The sequence below is a fragment of the Phoenix dactylifera genome, chromosome 15, assembly GCF_009389715.1.
Source record: "Phoenix dactylifera cultivar Barhee BC4 chromosome 15, palm_55x_up_171113_PBpolish2nd_filt_p, whole genome shotgun sequence".
Classification (NCBI taxonomy): Eukaryota; Viridiplantae; Streptophyta; class Magnoliopsida; order Arecales; family Arecaceae; genus Phoenix; species Phoenix dactylifera.
The window spans coordinates 7,353,224-7,371,817 of NC_052406.1; the positions used below are offsets into that span (position 1 = coordinate 7,353,224).

The 18,594-nt window shown below is 41.7% G+C and overlaps 2 protein-coding genes across 2 annotated transcripts; one reads left to right on the plus strand and one right to left on the minus strand.

Moving 5' to 3' along the window:
* Window positions 1-625: 625 nt before the first annotated feature.
* Window positions 626-7,766, minus strand: LOC103717757 (vacuolar protein sorting-associated protein 29-like). The gene is made up of 4 exons (XM_008806250.3): window positions 7,519-7,766; window positions 6,846-7,031; window positions 5,008-5,145; window positions 626-1,564 (listed from the first exon to the last, which is right to left on the minus strand). Exons 2-4 carry the CDS (start codon window positions 6,975-6,977, stop codon window positions 1,262-1,264), a joined length of 573 nt encoding a protein of 190 aa, XP_008804472.1. The 5' UTR covers window positions 6,978-7,031; window positions 7,519-7,766; the 3' UTR covers window positions 626-1,261.
* Window positions 7,767-12,284: 4,518 nt separating this feature from the next.
* On the plus strand, window positions 12,285-14,741 carry LOC103717755 (pectinesterase-like). Its single transcript, XM_008806249.4, has 2 exons — window positions 12,285-13,449; window positions 13,692-14,741. Exons 1-2 carry the CDS (start codon window positions 12,426-12,428, stop codon window positions 14,396-14,398), a joined length of 1,731 nt encoding a protein of 576 aa, XP_008804471.1. The 5' UTR covers window positions 12,285-12,425; the 3' UTR covers window positions 14,399-14,741.
* The last annotated feature ends 3,853 nt before the right edge of the window (window positions 14,742-18,594 follow it).

Genomic DNA, 18,594 nt, shown 5'->3' on the forward strand with positions numbered 1-18,594 from the left:
TTATTACCAAACCAGGTGAAAGGCAATAATAAAATGGCTTGGAAAATCTCATGTAAGAAGATCTTGATGATAAAATGGGAATTCAAAATATTCTTCCAATATCCAGTTTGAGCAGACCAGAGAACCAAGTGAAAATGTCATCATAGCTAAAATGGATTTGTGTAAGAAGCTGCAAATACCCAATCTATTTAATTTTGTATTAATCAATATATGGCCTCAAGTGCAATCATTGACATCACAGCTTGCAACTCAACCAGGTGGATTTATGCTGATCAACCTGAACTTGTCAATGCCATCATGATACGAGCATGCATGATTTTTTGTTGAGAAATGCTTTGGTGCACATTTGAGGACTGAAAAGTTCAGTCCACACATCTCCCCCTGTTTTGTTTCACATCCTGCACCATACCTTGATGAGAGCGTGGGAGTTTCTGGGGTCGTGCTCTTTCTGCTGTATTAGGTTGATTTGTATCTGTCGACTTGGGAGAAACTCCTTCCCTGTAACTTCTATCGCTTCATAAATCAATGACATGATGATAGACTTCAGCCACCATTTGCACGGAAAAAGAAAAAAAGCAAATGGACAAAAAGAAATAAAAAAAAAGGATATAATTGCAAAGCAACATGTGTAAAATACTTGATACTTGTTTAACAGTATAGCAAGTTCATAAGAACTATGTCAAATCATTATAATAAAGAGTTAAAGGGTTTGCTCTGAAAAAACGGTAAAAAATTTACCAACACTGTAAAGCAACACGACCATTCCATGGAATCAGGTATCTTCTAAAATTTCCATTGAGTGGAAACCCTCAAATACCATACGTTGAGCCCAAAATTCATCACTGTCCCTCCAGCTGTCTCCAGGTACAATGAATGCCTCGATCACAAATTATGTAGCCTGCTTGGCTCCTAATGTGGATGGTGTCTCAAAAGATCCCCAGATAACCTATCACTACAGGAATCCACCTGTGGCAAGTTCTGATAATTCATATACCTGGGCTGCTTGTTTTCCTGGGAGATGGGAATTAAAAAAATACTGAATGCTTTAAACACCATGGATCTGAAAAGGTCGAGAATCTCAAGGACTCGAGCAATCACCCACAAAAAATTTCCTTTAGCGTTAACAATGTAGAGACCTAGCTCCCCTGCTCAGATGCTAAGCAACCACTCTACAGCAATTATCAAATAACATAAGACTCCAAATGTATGCCCAAATTATTCAGATTTGGGTGATTATATGGTGATAATAGCTCAAAGAATTTTAGTGACAAGCATGGGTGGTTGTGGTCTTCTTAAAGTCAATCTTGTCGACCTTTACCTCTCCATCAATTAGCTCATACACGTACACCACGACTCGGAGTGCATCGATGTCCATAAGCACAAAGCTTGGGTTGGCATCATAGGTGATGCTGCTATGGGCACCCGTTGCAGAGCCAGGGTTTATGACGACACCACCCTCATGCTTGTAGGCCTTGAACTGATGAGTGTGGCCTGTCACAAGGATGTCAACATCCAATTGCCTCTGAAGCATGGCTAAGGAATCCAAGTCACCCCATGGGACGATCTGCATTTATTTTATCAAGAAAGTTAGAAAACTAGTCACATGACAATGCATGCTTCAAATAAGTTTATGAAATAAATAGCTAAAGAAGGGTACTTGGATGGATAAACAATTTTATAATAATATATATGATGTAAGAACTTGGCTAACGATAAAAGTCCACAGCAAATCAAGGATGGTCTTAAGAATACCAGAACTTCAGAAGCTACATCATCAATGGTGATCAACTCCCATGCAGTGAGATGTTAGATATTAATCTAACTAAACAACAGACAAATGGCTTTATCAAACTAAAAATGAAGGTTTATCTGATATCATTCCCTGCATTCGTCATGAAGAAAGAATCGTAACCTCAATCTGATTCATGGATAAGGTTGTGCGCATGAGTATGTAATTAGTGTGTAAATTAGCACTTCACAATAACCTAATCATTCAAATATTACTTGAGAGCCTCTGCTTGTCCTAGGTGAGTAAATACAAGGAAATTTATTCTGTTAGCATCTCCAACACTCTAACTACCATTTTAGTATTGAGTCTGTTCTCGAAAAAAGCATTGCCATTGTTTGATTATTCTCTTTGCTAAGCAGCTATTTCAGATCTTTGGAAAAACTAGAGAACACATTTTCCACATCATTCACTCTACCAAAAACAAATGACTATAAAATCAAATGATGCCATTCATAGAAATCAATTATTATGCACCCATTAACTCATGATAATGAATACAAACAACAAACACATACCATGATAAGATTTTAATTTGTTTCTTCATTTATCATTTGACAGATGATAATATCAAAAAGCTGAAGTGCCATCTCAGATTGCATGATGAAAAAAAATGATGAATTTTTCCTGGGACAATATTGATATTGCTCCTGATTTTTCAAACATCTGTGCTTAGAGAGCCCAAAATTAACAATTGAGTCCAGACAAGGACATAAACATTTCCTATTTGATCCACTATATAAATCCTCTTATTCTTCTGAGTTTGGAACTTCCAACCACAGACTAACAAAGATGTTTGTGTGAGTTTAAAGCATGCATTCTCACATTGTGCCAACATCCGATTGTTTAATACACAGTCTTTGAGATCATCAAAGATGTTTGTGTGAGTTTAAAGCATGCATTCTCACATTGTGCCAACAAGGAGAGTGAAGCTTGGCAAGAGCCTCTTAGTTGCACCCCTCCAAATGGAGGATGTTCCAGGTTCAAAATCGAGGTTCTGGGTTTGTAAACTCTGGAGGTGTTTCTCCAAGTATTTGGAGCTGGGTAATTTTCCTGGTTAGGTTTTTCCTCTCTTGCACTAATAAAACTTCAAATACTATGAAAGAGGTATTAGCTTGTGTAATTCTGGTCAAAAGTCATGGGATCAAAATTAAAGAATCCTTTAGGCATGGAGAGCTAGGTTGAATATTTTACCAGCTTCGCACTTACTAATGTATATAGCTAATATGGTTGATGAAAAAAAGTCATCAATGCTTTCTTTCACAGTAGAGATGGAAAAAGAAGTGATTATCAATTATAGATAGTCAAGTTAAAGATCAAAGGATAAGAAAAGGCCATCGAAAACACTGGGCAGAAGAGAGTAAAGTGTGATTAGACAAGTGGGATTCATTGACCAAGTGGAGCTTAAGAATACAATTACGCTTCTACCAGTTAGTAGGGATGCTATTGGGATTGGTTCAAGTCCATGGGTTTTGCTAAACCCAGAGCCATACCTGTTGGGGTTTCGGGTCAAACTTTTGTTCCATACCCAGTCCACTAAAGGATCGGGTGGAGTCCAGGTTGGGCTAATAAAAATATGCATTGGGCTTGAGTCGGGTGGAGAACCATCGGTATCAATAGAAGTGACACGATGATTTCTAGAAAAAGCTCAATAACATGCATGCCAAAATTACCATTATTTCTTGAAGAGTTAATCAAGCTAAAAAATGCATGCTTTGTGAAGTTCATCAACGAAACATCCAACATATTTCAAAAGATACAACTTATTTACTGTCAAATATAAACACAGAAAAATGTTCTAGCATGTCATTATGTTTTATTCTTTCTATCCCTCTAAGTTATAGAATAAAGTTTCGTATACTAAGAGTTTAGAAACTGAAGGAAGTATAATTAAAACTAACATTATATATGCTTGTGTTTATGTGTGTATGTAATAAAATAGGTAATCATGTGGTTTTGGGTTCAGCTGAGTTTAAAAAACTTAAAGTTAAATGCAAGCCAAAAGTTTCTATGGGTCTGACTTTGGACTGATACCCAACCCATTCATTGTCAGGTCCAGATCAAGTACCGGGTTTGCAGATTCGAGTGACAGCCATATTAGTGAGGCACCTTATTACATTTTTTTTTTTGCCAATTTCAATTCTAACACGCTTTTGATTTAGTGTGATCTGAAAGGGTTGATGGGAGCCAGAATTGTAGGGTGAATTGAAGCAAATCTCTGCTTCTTGTTCTCTTTTTGACCAAGCTCCTTGTGACAGTATGGTAATGCAAGGGATGATGATGGAATTGCAACTAGTATGATTGGGCACCAGGTTGGTATAGTACTGGGATGCCCTTGTGCCACCACTTAGCATCTTATTACCCATTGGGACCTTCACTTTATAGATTTGTTGTTTTCAATTTGTTTTGATGCTCTTTATATTTGTTTAGGATTTTTTATGTATATTTCAATTAGGTGAGGTTTCTGAGCCAACATGGGTCTACTATGCTGTTACCAGTCCCAAATTCAGCACGGTTTTCCCTTCCATTTTCGTTTTTCAGTCATTTTTAGTGCCAAAAAAAGGTGCAAGAGGAGACTACGTATATTCATACAAGAATTTGGTTGGAGGAGACCAAATATAAGCTCTCTTCCTCTTCTTCCTCTCCTCCCCCCTTCCTCCTTCCTCTCTATGTTTGAATGTGTCAAAGAAAAAGAAGCCAAATGGGGCCCTTTGGCCACGTCCCAGCTAATATTGACTGGAACCAGATGGTGCTCATCCCTATCCTGCTTGATACTGATGTTGCCAAGCAATAACAATTGAGACCAAACAGTTCTCATGGGATTGGGTTCCCATGTGTCCCAGAACTCAGTCAATTATTGGTCCAATTTGGGATGCCCAGAATGGATTCGTACTGGCTAGGGCCTGGAACCATGCTATAGATATATCTGTGAGTGTGTCAATATAACACTACTAGACCCCCTGATTTTTACCTAGAATAGAAATATCTAGTCAGGGAAGGGGGCAGGACATTTCCACTAACTAAAATTGTCAGCAAATTGGAACTGACAGTTGTTTTTTTTCATAGATAAAAATTTTTATGAGGTAATGCTATACTAGCCAGAGAGTTTAGGCATCAGAGAGTTTAGGCAAGTAAAGGCATGAAGATATAATTATTGTAACATCAGGAAGACACTAATACATGCAGAAAAGATAGAAACAGACACAAAAGGGAAAATCAACCTGATGACCATGACACAGCCCGAGCTTGAACTGACCAATGGTAAGAGTTTTGGTCTCTGGATAATGAGAATCCTCATCGTATTCACCTCGACTAACATGCAAGTCAGGACACAGGCTTTTCAAGTAGTCATGAATTTCCTATGGAAAAGGAAAACAATTGAGTTGTGAAAGTCAATAGTAGATGGAAATAAAAAGAAAAAGCAACAAGTACCAAAAATTTACACACTTTTGTCAGCTTAGGTTTCATGGTTCTAACATTATGAATCACAAATAATATAATTACATAAAAATTCTTCAGAATATAAAGTGGAGTTGCTTCAAACAGCTTGTTGACTATCAATAAAAGTAATTAAAAATGAAATACAGCTAAAATGCTACAAAAATTGGCATCCCATCACAAAATGATATATCAAGAATGAAAAAGTTTGCCTTTGGAGAAAAAAAAAGAAGGGTTCAACTCCGTTCTAATAGACTTAAATCCAACTTTACCAAAATATCTATTTAGATTAAGGACTTCAAAATGACCATCAAAATCAAATGTTGAGTTTGGCTGGTTCCAAAATGAGTCAATTAAATTTAAGATTACCCAATTCATGTGCACCTCCAATATGTCTATCTCTTAAGTCAAGTAAACTCACTATCTTTATGGAAATAAAATAGGTATTCTGTATAAGAATAAGATAAGAGAGAGTTTTTTCTAGCTTCTCCTAAAAGCAGCTTCTGACTTTTGCTTATGTAAGAAGGAAATAGATCCATATAGATCCTTGCAAAACACAAACCCTTTTTCTAAGAAGTGGCTTTTTTTTAACTTGTAAGATCATAGAAATGACATTATTGAGTATCACCAAGTTTTCTAAGCTTGTCCAGAAGATCCCCACTATATTTATGAGACAAACTATTTTTTGACAAAGAATCTACATGGGTGAAAACTACAGAAGGGAAGCACAACCTACTGCATATGTCTTTCACAGAGGAAAGTCTGTTGAAGGAACTTACATCAATAATAAGTCATTCAGAATCTTCCTTATCAGCAGTATACCATATGAGTAGAAGAAAAGGAACATCATAACGAATTAACAGCAATGGGAAGAAAATTACCAGATAATGATGGCCCCTAATCCAGTATATTCCAATTTATAATTTCTGATAAGAGCAACAAGTAGATTATCTTCTAATGTCTGAATCAAACTTTACCAAATCATGGTAGTAATTGAAGTTTTCTTAACAATAAACCTCAAATCATCATTTAGGAAGATTGTTTACACCAAGGTAAAGAAAGGGACTTAGCTAACCTAGCAAAATCGTAAAGGCTGAGCAGATTTTAGACAGTAGTATTTAGATAATTTCTAAAAGTCCAAGCTTCCTCATTCAATAAGTGCTCATTCTAAAAATCTAAGCTTAAAAGGGACTTAACTAACATAGTAAAATTATTTAGGCTGAGCAGATTTTAGAAGGTAGTATTTAGATAAATTCTACAAGTGTAAGTCTGCTCATTCAAGAAGTGGTCAAGAACAGATTTCTTACGAGCTTAAGGTTAGTGTCATAATATGCTTAAGATTAATATCATTTTTATATCAAACGTTTGTGTCCATACCCTACATTCGAATACAAAATCCAGTGTCTGAAAGAAGATTCAACCATTTTTGCTCACACGAGGTAAGAACACAACAAAATAATACCAATTTTCAGGAACCTTGGGTTGTAAATCATAGTTTTGCAAACAATGTAGTGAATAGATTAGATACAAAGATCTAGCAAAGAAATCGAAAAAGAAAAACATGTCCTTGCTAAGGCTCAAGAACATCAAAAACAATATAAAGGATATGGAGGGGAAGTACCTTGATGCATAAATTTCCGGTACATATGATGTGCTGGATTTTCCCTGGGACAAGCATGGACTTGAACTTTGCCGGCAGATCAGCTGCTCTGTGAGGAATGTGAAGATCACCTAACGCTAAAACCAACACCATTTCTTCTTCACTCAACAAGATCAAGCCTCACACTTTTTCAATTACCATCACCACCTGAAATTTCAAAAAGAAAATACAAGAATAAATGGAAAAACAAGTTACACTCATCTTGCAAGCCAATCTCTTTCATACATTAAAATCTTTTAATCCATAAAATCATCTCAAATTTCACAATATTCTTTCCTGATGAAGAGCCGAAGAATTCAGAATTCCCAGAATACTCATTCCAGCGCAAGCACCACAGAATTTAATCCATTATGCACCAAAAACGAAAGAAAAATTATTTTTTCGTAATAATATGAAAAATAAATGACTAAAACAGCTCGCACCTCTAGATTGAACCGAGTAAAAACAGAAAACATAAAAAGGAAAAATCCCATTTCGAGATAACATGAAAAAGAAAAATACAAAATAAACAAAATCCACGAGCAAAGTGATTCGGATCAAGAACATTGAATAAAAAAGGATCAAAGTAGGGTTTTTTAGTCTTCTCTTTCTCTTATAAAATCGACGATCGAGGGATTGGAAACGGAGAGATTACCTTTGGAAGCAAAACCAGCGACGATCCGACGGAGGAACGGAGATCTCGTCGATTTCCAAAGGCGAGCAGCTACCATCGAAGAGACCCCCACCCGAACTCGTTTCTATAGTCTTCAAAGGAACCGGTTCACCTGTGTCTTCGGAACAATTTAGTCCGTCTGGGGATGAGCCCATTTAACTAATTAACTACACAATTTAGTGACCCACTAACTAGATCCATGGCCCCCAGGCCACAGGTCAAGCAAGCTAGTTTAACCAATGTTGGAAAATATGAACACTATTCCGATGTATCCATTGGCCAACACTCTTTTGCCCAAAATGGTGTGACACAGACTGAAGCAGATGTTTAGGGACTTCATATGGAGAATACGGGATGAAAGAAGAGGTATTTATCTACTCGCTTGGAAGGTTCTATAGCAACTTTGAAGAATTGGAGACTTGGATATCCGCTCTCTACTAATAAGGAGGAAGGTGGCAACTAGACCAGAGCATCGGAGTTCTAAGCCGATCGGCACTGCTCCTTCATCTGGCATGACATGTGCTCTTGTTCCCTGAAGGTGGTGCCTCACATTAGATGGATGATTGGCGACGGCTGATCAATTGATGTTCAAGAGGACATGTGGATCTCGAACCTACCTCTATGACATGGCTCACTATGCTCAATGCAGACAGCTTGGGTCCCAGAGTGTGTAACCTCTTGAGATATGGTGAGAGGAGTTGAGATGTACCTGCAGTTCGGCGACTTTCTGGGGAGCACTTGACAGAGAGGATCCTAATTATGCCGTTTTTGAAGTTGGGTGGATCGGACAGAAGCAACTGGGGCTCAATCTGCCGGTCCAAGGTGAGGGACACTGATCTTGAGGAGCTATACAGAGTCACAGCACCGCGATCAACTAATAGAAGTTAGTTGTGGAAGCTTTGAATCTACCCATGGGTCACCTCTAGAAGGTAGCATGGGGCAGGCTGCTGACTAGAGAGTGCTTTGTAGAAAAGCGCTGAGTCCCCCCTTCTCAGAGGTCGAGAAATCAGTGGAGCACATTCTCTTCGGATGCCCAAGGGCTGCATAGGTGTGGTACCTAACTGGGGCAGCCTACAATTTTCTACATTCTCTATCCCCGGCTACGGTTTTCCTTGATTACTTGAAGGAGCCCATGAAGAGACCTGCCAGCTCGACTGGTGGTGTTAGATGTGTATATACCGCTTATTATATTTGGTTAAGCAGAAATACAAGAGTTTTTGAGGGTAGATGGCAGAGCCGGAGGTGTGTAGCGGACGGGGCGCTCATCAATGTAGTAGAGCGTGACCAGGTTGAGTCTGTCGATGGAACTAAAACTATGAGATATATATGGGGCTCCCATTCAGCTTTAATGGTGCCTCAAGCAATATTTCTCGCTTGGGAGCCTCCACCTCCAAGCCTTCTCAAGATGAATCTCGACGGTAGTGTATTGGAAGATGGAAGAAGATGCGGGGTTGGGTTTATCATCATAAGTGCTGATTCCGGCATAATTGCGGCAGGGGGATGTTAGCTTTATGACACTTCCGTTCCTCGGGTGGAGATGAGAGCAGCCTAGGAGGATATCTCTTATGCTTGCCTTGTTCTGGGGGTCGATCGGATTCAACTCGAAGGAGGTTCAACGACTATCATCGGATGGATCCAGAGTCATACTAGGGCTGGCGTCGAACATCCTTTATTGCATGATATTTGTGGTCTTCTGCGGGGTTGTCTGGACGCTCGAGTCACTCATATGTTCCGGAAGGCAAATAGGGCAATTGATCGGGTCGCATCCTACATCGCCGAATACTCCAATGGTCTATTGTGGGATGGTCTAGAGTCTTCTCCCCTCTCCCTTTGCCTCCTTCTCTTTCTAATTTTGTTGGTTGTACTCATACTAGAATGGTATGGCGCTATCCGTGTTATAAAAAAATGGCAGTTATAATGCGTTATTTGGCTTTATAATGATCTCTTATTATACAAGTTGCGACCATAATTTTCACTTGAACTTTTCTTTACATCAAATATTTTCTTCTTTAAAATTTAAATTTTACATTCTCTCTCAATATGATTGTATACTTTAAAAAATGATTTCATTTATTCAATAAAAAATGAATAGAAAGATAATATCATTATTTTCTATTATTATCCATACATTCTGTTATAGTGATTATTTTAATTAAAAAGTAAGAAGGTACTTTTTGAAGCAAATAATGTTGTTACGTCCAACGGCTAATAATAGTTCTAGTGGGATTTACTTGTAATGGCATAATATGCTACTTTAAAATCTTGAAGCAATGTTCAAGATACATCATGCCCGTTTAGTTAGGGCATAAGAAAAGTGAGAATAAGAAAATAATATTATCATTATTATTTTGAAGGCCCCTAGCATGCCCCCATTCCTCAGTCTATCCAGTCTTTGCCTTCTCCCTTGATCATATTAGCTCCAGTGTAGCTCTTCAATCACTAATCTTAGTTGCATGATAATATTCAGCACCTAAAGTAGTCTTTCAAGCAAAAAAGATGGGTTTGTATCAGTGAATATTGGAGTCTTATGATTCATCTCTGATGCCATGCTTCTCGTGAAATTCAAGAAGGTTATCCATGATCCGCCTATTCTAGAAAAGGCTAGCCAACCCTACTCTGGATGTTCTCACTTCTTTGCACCATTCCAAGATCCATAGCTTTCAAAATCTGATTGATGTTTTCTCAAGATACATTCATACATACATACATACATACATTTATATGTATGTGTATATTTCTGTATGTATCTGTATGTATATATATCTATATATCTACTTATATATGCATGCATGCTTATGCATGTAGTGTTAACTGAGTTCTTAAAATTAACTGCTTCATAATACTTGAAAGCAATTATATATGTAACATTCATTTCTAGCCTAATTTTGCTGTAGATCTAGAGTAACCGAATTCAGATATAGTCCCAATGCCAATGTTTGAAACATTCTTTTTGTTTTTTGTGAATTGGCGAGGAGTCATTGAAGTCTCAAAGCAAGCAGGACGTAATTGGACTCATAACAGAATTAGAACTTGGCACCTAGAACTGGAACTAGAAATTGCCATCTGTGACACAGAAAGATAAAAGGAGGAGCATTTGATGGATGGTCATGATTCTTTTCCAGTGCCGAAAATGAGGAGGAAGAGCTGGAAATCGAGGAAAGGGAACCAACCAACAGTACTGCTTTTGGAAGGAGCGTGAAGGGGAATGCATGGAGGGCACGAACACCACACGTTGATTTGGAAATGAGGAAACTCTTTTTTCTTTCCCCCAAGAAAAATGTGAAGTCATCAAAATATACAGAACTCAGGAGCTGTGTTATGTATTACAATTAGAATAGTTCTGTTAGCCTTAAGTAAGCTTTTACTCGAAGTAGTGTAACTTGTCGGTTTATGAATATCTGGATCAAGCAGCCGATTAATTAAGTATAAGTAATTTTACATGAACAAGTAGGTATGTCATTTCTTCTATTATACTTGGATCGAAAACAATCACTCAATTTTTTGAGGCAAGACAATTGTAGAATATAAACTTTGATTTAGAATTATGAGGTGCTATAAATCCTAGTCTGATGTATAAAATTGTACAATTAACACATTGAATATCTTGATTGTGCTTTGCCCAGTCCATGGGCTTCCCCTCTTTCACTGTATGTTGGCAGAACTAACATCCTGAGACTGGGATCCACCTCTATTAATTTGGAGCAAACTCAGGAGGATGCCATTCACCACCTTCGTGACAACAACATTGGCATTATGCTTTGTAATAACTTGGTGGTATTTAGATACCAGTATCGAAGGTGCTCCTCGTATCAGGCTGCCAAAATGGCTCATGTGGGTAGTGGAAGTGGCGGAGCAATTGAAGGACGCTAGCTTGACTAGGGCTCGGAAAACACAAGTCCAATCTACAGTAGGGATGCAAATGAGTCGAGTCGGATCGGATCTTGAGTGGCCTCGACCCAATTCAGTTTCTTGATCCGATTCTAATTTTGGACCCCGATCCAACCCAATAAAAGATCGGGTCAGGTCGAGTCGGATCCACGACTACAGTTTTTGACCCAACGGGTCATTCGAGTTGGATCCATATATAACTCGGACCTAATTCAAAAAATTCGGATCCAGTTCGGGTTGGGGTTATAGTCTTAGGAAAGTCGGCCCAAGTCAAATGGCACTAAACCTGATTTTCAAAGTGGATGTCCCCATGCAATGCATGACATGTGATCTAGTCAGGCGCTTGGTTTTCTTTGCGGTAGATGTGGGTCGTCTGAACAGCAAATAAAGCATGCTGCTAATGGATGACATCAAGCATCAATAGGTGAGTAGCATACCTGCAAATGAACGGGGAATTAATCCCCAAGTAATAACTATATAGACCGCTGGTGCTCATTCATCAGTTTTGTAGCCTGACATCCACCTTTAGTTTTTCCCTGGCATGGCTGCGGATGTATATTTTCAGACAAAAGAACAAGTCATTGTAACTACCAACATGCATACGATGCGGATATGGTCGGCTGACCAAGTAGCTTTGCGTCCCATTTTTCTCGCTATTTTTGTGCACCTCACAGGGGGGACGGAATGCGCGGCCTAATAATAGTGTGTTGATTTGGAGCCACCAAATTAAGTTGTAATGGTCTCTAAAGATCACCAAGAAACAAGCCTGTCCACATCTTCTCCAACATCCGGCCAAAGGGGATCGATCCCACCCTCCACCATCCTATATAAACACCTCCTTCCCCTCTCCTTCCTTCCTTCCAGGCCAGCACATATAAGGAGCTCCGGCTCCAAGTCTTTCTTTATCCTTCCTCTCTTCTCTCCATTCCATTCCATTTTATTAGGGTCCATTCTCCACCTCCTCTTATAAGGAAAAAAAGAAGGGGCAAAAAAATTAAAAGATGGCGAAGAAGGTCCTCATCGGGGCCGTCTCCGGGATCCTCCTGGTGGCGGCGGTGATCGGCGTGGTGGCCGGCGTCATGCGCTCCAGCAAACACGCATCGTCGGGCGGCGGAGATGCCATGTCGAGCACATCCAAGTACGTTTCCGCCTTCTGCGAACCGACGCAGTACCGCGAGACCTGCGAGAGCACCCTCTCCAAGGTGAGCAACTCGACCACCCCCAACGAAATGATCCAGATGGCCATTAATGCCACCAAGGATGCAATCCGGGCCAGATTCGACGTACCCGACAAGATCCAGAAGAACCTCCCGAACCTCGCCCCCAACCTTCCCCAGCGCAACATGTCGATGCTCCAGGACGCGCTCACCGATTGCAAGAAGCTCCTCGAGGACACCATCGACTTCCTCGACGCCACCTACGCGCTGTCCAACAGCATGGAGGATCTGGTCCTCAGGTCCACCGATGTCATCACCTGGATGACCTCCATGAACCTCCAAGTGTCCTCCTGCCTCGACGGCATCGAGCACCCCGTCGTCTATGAGGCGATGATCAAGGAACTCGGCAACTCGACCCAGCTCCGCAGCAACGCCCTCACCATGGTTGCCCGGGCCTCCAAAGTCTTCCAGTCCCTCGGCATCCAGTTGAACACCGGCGCCGACTCCCGCCGCCGGCTTCTGGCTCACGAGGAGGCCGGCTATGAGAGGGACTCCGAGGGGTACCCCAAGTGGCTCTCCACCGCCGACAGGAAGCTGCTGGCCCAGGAGTTGGTGAAGCCAAACGTGGTGGTGGCCAAGGACGGGAGCGGCAACTTCAAGACCATCAACGACGCCCTCAAAGCCATGCCGGCTAAATACACCGGGCGATACATCATCTACGTCAAGGCCGGCGTCTACAACGAGAAGATCCTCGTTGACAAGCAGAAGACCAACTTATTCATCTATGGTGACGGGAGCAAGAAGACCATCGTGACCGGCCACGCCAGCTACAAGTCCGGAGTCAAGACCGATCAAACCGCCACCTTCGGTGAGCTGCTTCTTCCTTGCTTTATGTTTATTATAAAAACGATCTGAACTGCGTATATCCATAGATGTCCACCCTTTCGAATGGACCACGCAGTGATATTTGATATGATTAGGGACTGACACACTTGGAAGGAAGGAGAAGCATCAGCTAGTAATAAAGACAGACAAAAAGATCTTTTAGATGGAATGAACTATATAAGTGTATATGGATGGACACTGATTGCACGCGTGGGCTTTTTGCAGCTGTGCAGGCGCCCGGTTTCATCTGCAAGAACATGGGCTTCCGCAACACCGCCGGTCCCGAGGGGCACCAGGCAGTGGCCTTCCGTGTCAACGCCGATCTTGCGGTGCTCTTCAGGTGCCGGTTCGACGGGTACCAGGACACACTGTACGTGCAAAGCGGGCGCCACTTCTTCCGCAACTGCGTCGTCTCAGGGACCGTCGACTTCATCTTCGGCGGCGGGGCGAGCATCCTCCAGAATTGCCTCATCCTCATCCGCCGCCCGATGGACAGCCAGTTCACCGCTGTGACGGCCGCCGCAGGTGACCACCCGGATGAGAACAGCGTCATCGTCATCCACAACTCCCGCATCCGGCCGGACACGAAGCTGTTCCCCGACCGGCTCAAGATCAAGAGCTACCTCGGCCGGCCCTGGAAGGCGTATGCCAAGACCGTCGTCATGGAGACGGACATTGGTGACCTGATCCAGCCCGAGGGGTGGAAGGAGTGGGACGGGAAGCCGGAGCATGAGAAGACGGCGTTCTACGCCGAGTTCCAGAACCGCGGGCCCGGCTCGAATACCCGCGGCAGGGTGAGGTGGCCCGCGTACCGTGTGATCAAGCGGCAGGAGGCTCAGAAATTTACGGTGTCCAATCTGCTGTACACGCAAAGTGGCGACTGGATTGCTCTCGCGGGCGCACCACAAATTAAGGGCCTCCACCGCGCCTAAAACGGACGTGCGCGGGTAACATCATGCGTGCATGCATGCAAAGGTGGCGCCGAAAGAAAAACGAAGCGAGAGAAGAGATGGGAGAGAGAAGCCGAGAAGCAGAGATGAGAGCGTGAAGCTGTTTGCTCTTTCTTTATTTTTAGTTTGTATTTTCAAGGAATAAGGATGGAGAGAGAAATATGTGGATTTGATTCTTTAGAAAGAAGGATTGAATGGTTGGATGATCTCCGATCCATTCTAACCTTCTTTCTTATGAAAGTCTTATACTAATATTTCTATTATCCTCTGCACGTTTGCATGGAATTTTATGGCATAGCTTTGGGTGATCGCCCATACATTTTCATACCGGACTTTTTAATTTTCTCCATCTCTTCCTAATGATGCATTTATTGATATATCATCATCATCATCATTATATATTAGTGTTTGCAGTGTGTTGTATATAAGAACCGCGGGGGGGTTGGGTCGGTTGTAGCCCAAATAAAAGTAATGAAGAAACTCAAGAAATGAAGAGTTAAAAACTATCCTCCATCAAACAAAATATGGCATTTCTCTGCTGGGATCCTGAGCAGCTCCAGAGCAACCTATCACTACCTCGAGATCCAACATTGGCAGAGTCGGCTGATTGATTACTTTCATGGTAAATATGGAAAACTGATATGTTAATTAGTATTAGCCCTCGATCGATAATCTTCCAAACAAAACCCCCTCGCCCCGGGATATTGGCTAGCTTAGCTTCTAGCTTACCACGATCCTCAGCACTACTCAAATCCACTGATCCTGCTAACTACAGCACTGCTATTTTGGAACTCCCCAAGAAAACTGCATGTGTCACTGTGATAAAAGTGATCCTCGAAAATGAACCATCCCAAGGCTCAAGCTTGAACTTCTGGCTTTAAAAAAAAATGGTGTGACCATTGAGATAAGATCGATCCAGTTTATATACACCCCCACCCGTATTGAGTTCAGCTCTTTCTTTAAAAAAGAAACAGAAGGAGTGCATAGCGAAAATGAATGTTCTTATCAACGAGGGATCAAGACACTACAAGAAAAACTATCTTTCCCGACTTTTGTCTGCCGGCGCTAAGTAGAAGCGTCGGTAATTTTTTAGGAAGTCTGGCTTCCGCCGACGCTTATAAGCGTCGTCGCAACCCGTAGCTTGGGCCGACGCTTTTAAGCGTCGGCGGAAGCAAAAATCCCTTTTTTTTTATTTTTTTCCTCCCAACGACGCTTTAGAAAGCGTCATCGGAGGCCATTATCCCCCCCTACCCTCCCCTTCTCTCTCCGCCGCTCGCCCCCTCCCCCCTCCTCTCTACAAATCCCCTCCCCTCCCAATCCCTCAAACCCCCTCCCTTACAAATTTCTAACCCCCTCCCGATTCTTGATTAGATTCCTTCCAAGAAGCGAGAGAGAGAGAGAGAGCGGCCAGCCAGGCCCCCGATCCCTCTTCTCCGGCGTCGATGGAGTTCGATGGAGCTTCCTCCCTCTTCTCCGGCGTCGGCTTCATGCCTTCTCAGGCCACCCAAGCCCCCGATCCCTCCTCCTTCTCCCCCGCCAAGGTACCCATCGCCTCTCTCTCTCTCTCTCTCTGTAGGAAGTCGAAGTCGAAGTCGAAGTGGAAGAAGCAGCAGCAGCAGCAACAGGGCGGGGAAGAGATGGGAAGAAGAGTCTCAAATTTTTCAGAGGAAGAAGTTGAACCTTGATGTTAGGCCTCAAATGGTTGTGCCATCGTTCTCTGCACTGCTTTCCTATCCTCCCACGCAACATCTGAGCAATGTGCGACCACTTCCTCAGTCCATACTGCTCCACCAATTTCACTAACAATCTACATGAAGATCCCACACATATCCATCAGTAGGTCAAATTCTGTAGAATTAATTCTTCTCTCTCTCAGAGAAAAAAAAAGGGTGGAATCAATCGACGAATGTTTATTAATTCCCCCGATCGATGAAAATCAATTGGTTAATTAATTAATGGTTTCATGAGGTTGATATAATCTTTTGGTACATGATGATCTAGAATGACATCGGATCACTACATTCGGCTTCTTGTGAGTTTTGCAGCCGCTGCTTTTCTTCACAGGCGGGCACTTGCTGTTCATCTCGACTCTTCCCCTGCACGATCTGTTATCACCTGTCACGCACGAGAGCTCGTCAGGAGGCCCGAAAGCCATGAGAGGCTCGACATTGAGAACCATGGAGGACTGGCTGGGAACCGGCCCCTTGCGGCCGCTGAGGCTTCTCTGCGGATAGCCTGATGATACACCGGCCCTGCCCTGGAAATCTTGAAGCCCAACTGGGAACACCCCAGATTCGAATGGAACCAAAAGCGGCGGACAATCCAGAAGCGGCAGAGGCGGAGATGGCGGGGATCATGAGGAGGCGACGGCGGCCACGGCAATGGCTTCGGCGGCGGTTTTCTTGGGTATTTTTATATTTTTTTTTCTGTAAAAAAATTTATGACGACGCTTTAAAGCGTCGCTAATTGAACTGGTTGAGGAATTTTAGCGACGCTTAAAAGCGTCGCTAAAAATAACCTTTAGCGACGCTTTTCAAACGCGTCAGCAATTTTTTTCCACTCCGACATAGCCGACGCTTTGGTGACGCTTTGAAAAGCGTCGGGAAGACAATTACCGACGCTTATAAGCGTCCGTAAAAGCCTAAAAAAGCGTCGCCAAAGCTCTTTTTTCTTGTAGTGAGAGGAAGAACCACCCATATTATAATTCTTGGGGTTTCATCATCCCAACTCTCGAACCCTTAATTTTTTGTTTTAATGGTGTGGCCATTAGGGTAAGCCCCAATCCATTCATTCATTCATACATAGATACATACATACATACATACATACATACATACATACATACATACATATGTGTATATATAGTTTAACTCTTGCCTTAAAAAAAGAGGAACTGGAGGAGTGCATTAGCAAAAACTAATGTGCTTATCGAATGAGGGATCACGAGTATTAATGATCCCTCTTTTTTACATGGGTATTAATTAATGATTTATATTCATAGCCATAGCCATTCTTGCTACGCTTTCTCTCGTGTAAATTGCACATTGGTGGCATTATTGTGGTTTTAGGTAATTCTGTCATGTCTCCTAATGTAATACCCTGGCCTGACATGGGCATACCCCGTCAAAATATGGTTGGACTCAACCAACCCCACTTAAACCTCCCCAAGTTAGCTCAATCACGAGGCATAAGCATGACACTAATGATATCAAGTCACAGGCGTAAGCATAATTGTATAGAAACCCAATCACGGAGCATAAATGTGATAATGCATGGCTAGTTAATCAATTGAATGAATTATTTTCATATTATGGACTGGATTGTGTATTATGAAATGTTAGAATCGGGTAATGGTTTTAAAACTTTGGAAGAGTATAAATTCTTTTATCTAATTATGTTTCATATAGTATTTTTGATGCTTAAATAAAAATTTGGTTTCTTATGCATACCACTTGACTCTAAAGTTATCCTTGGTTGTATGCATGTGTAATATTTACTGGACTATTGAGCTCATTATCTGGATTTTTTCTATTTTACATATGCTAATTCATAGGTGCCAACAAAATATATATGATTTAGTGAATGTCACTAGTGGCGAGGCTAGATGGTTAGTATTGCAGATAGGACCTCAACGATCTTTCTGTTTTGCTTATGACATAGGTCTTGCGTCTAGCTTAATCATGTTAGTAGTAACAGTTATTTAGTTTACTCTTAAGACTCGGTATAGTTTTAATTCAGATTTTATCTTGGATGCTCGTTGGTATTTGGACTTTTCTTGATGGAACGTTATTGTTCTAGACTTCTCAATTAACTATTTAATTCTATATTTGAGGGCTTTAGCTGCTCTAATATTAGCCACGGCCTATTATCTAATTGAAGGATATCTAGTTATATCGCTTCCGCTGTTGATGTAAATTTTATACGCAGATTTGGAGGCCTTTTATACGTCACAGGGCCCAGCCTTGCAGGATATGCAGCCATGTCATGTGCCTGGCACGTGTAACTAGGCTGACACCTAAGCTGCAAACTTGTTAGCATTTCAATGGATTTGTAATAACCTAGATTTTTTGGGCTTATGGTCGGCCTGAAGAAGCCAGGCCCAAGCCAATCGTGTGCCTAGCTCAGCCATGGGCTTGTGGGATGGCCCAAAGAGGCCATGCCCAAAGCTACTGTGCCTA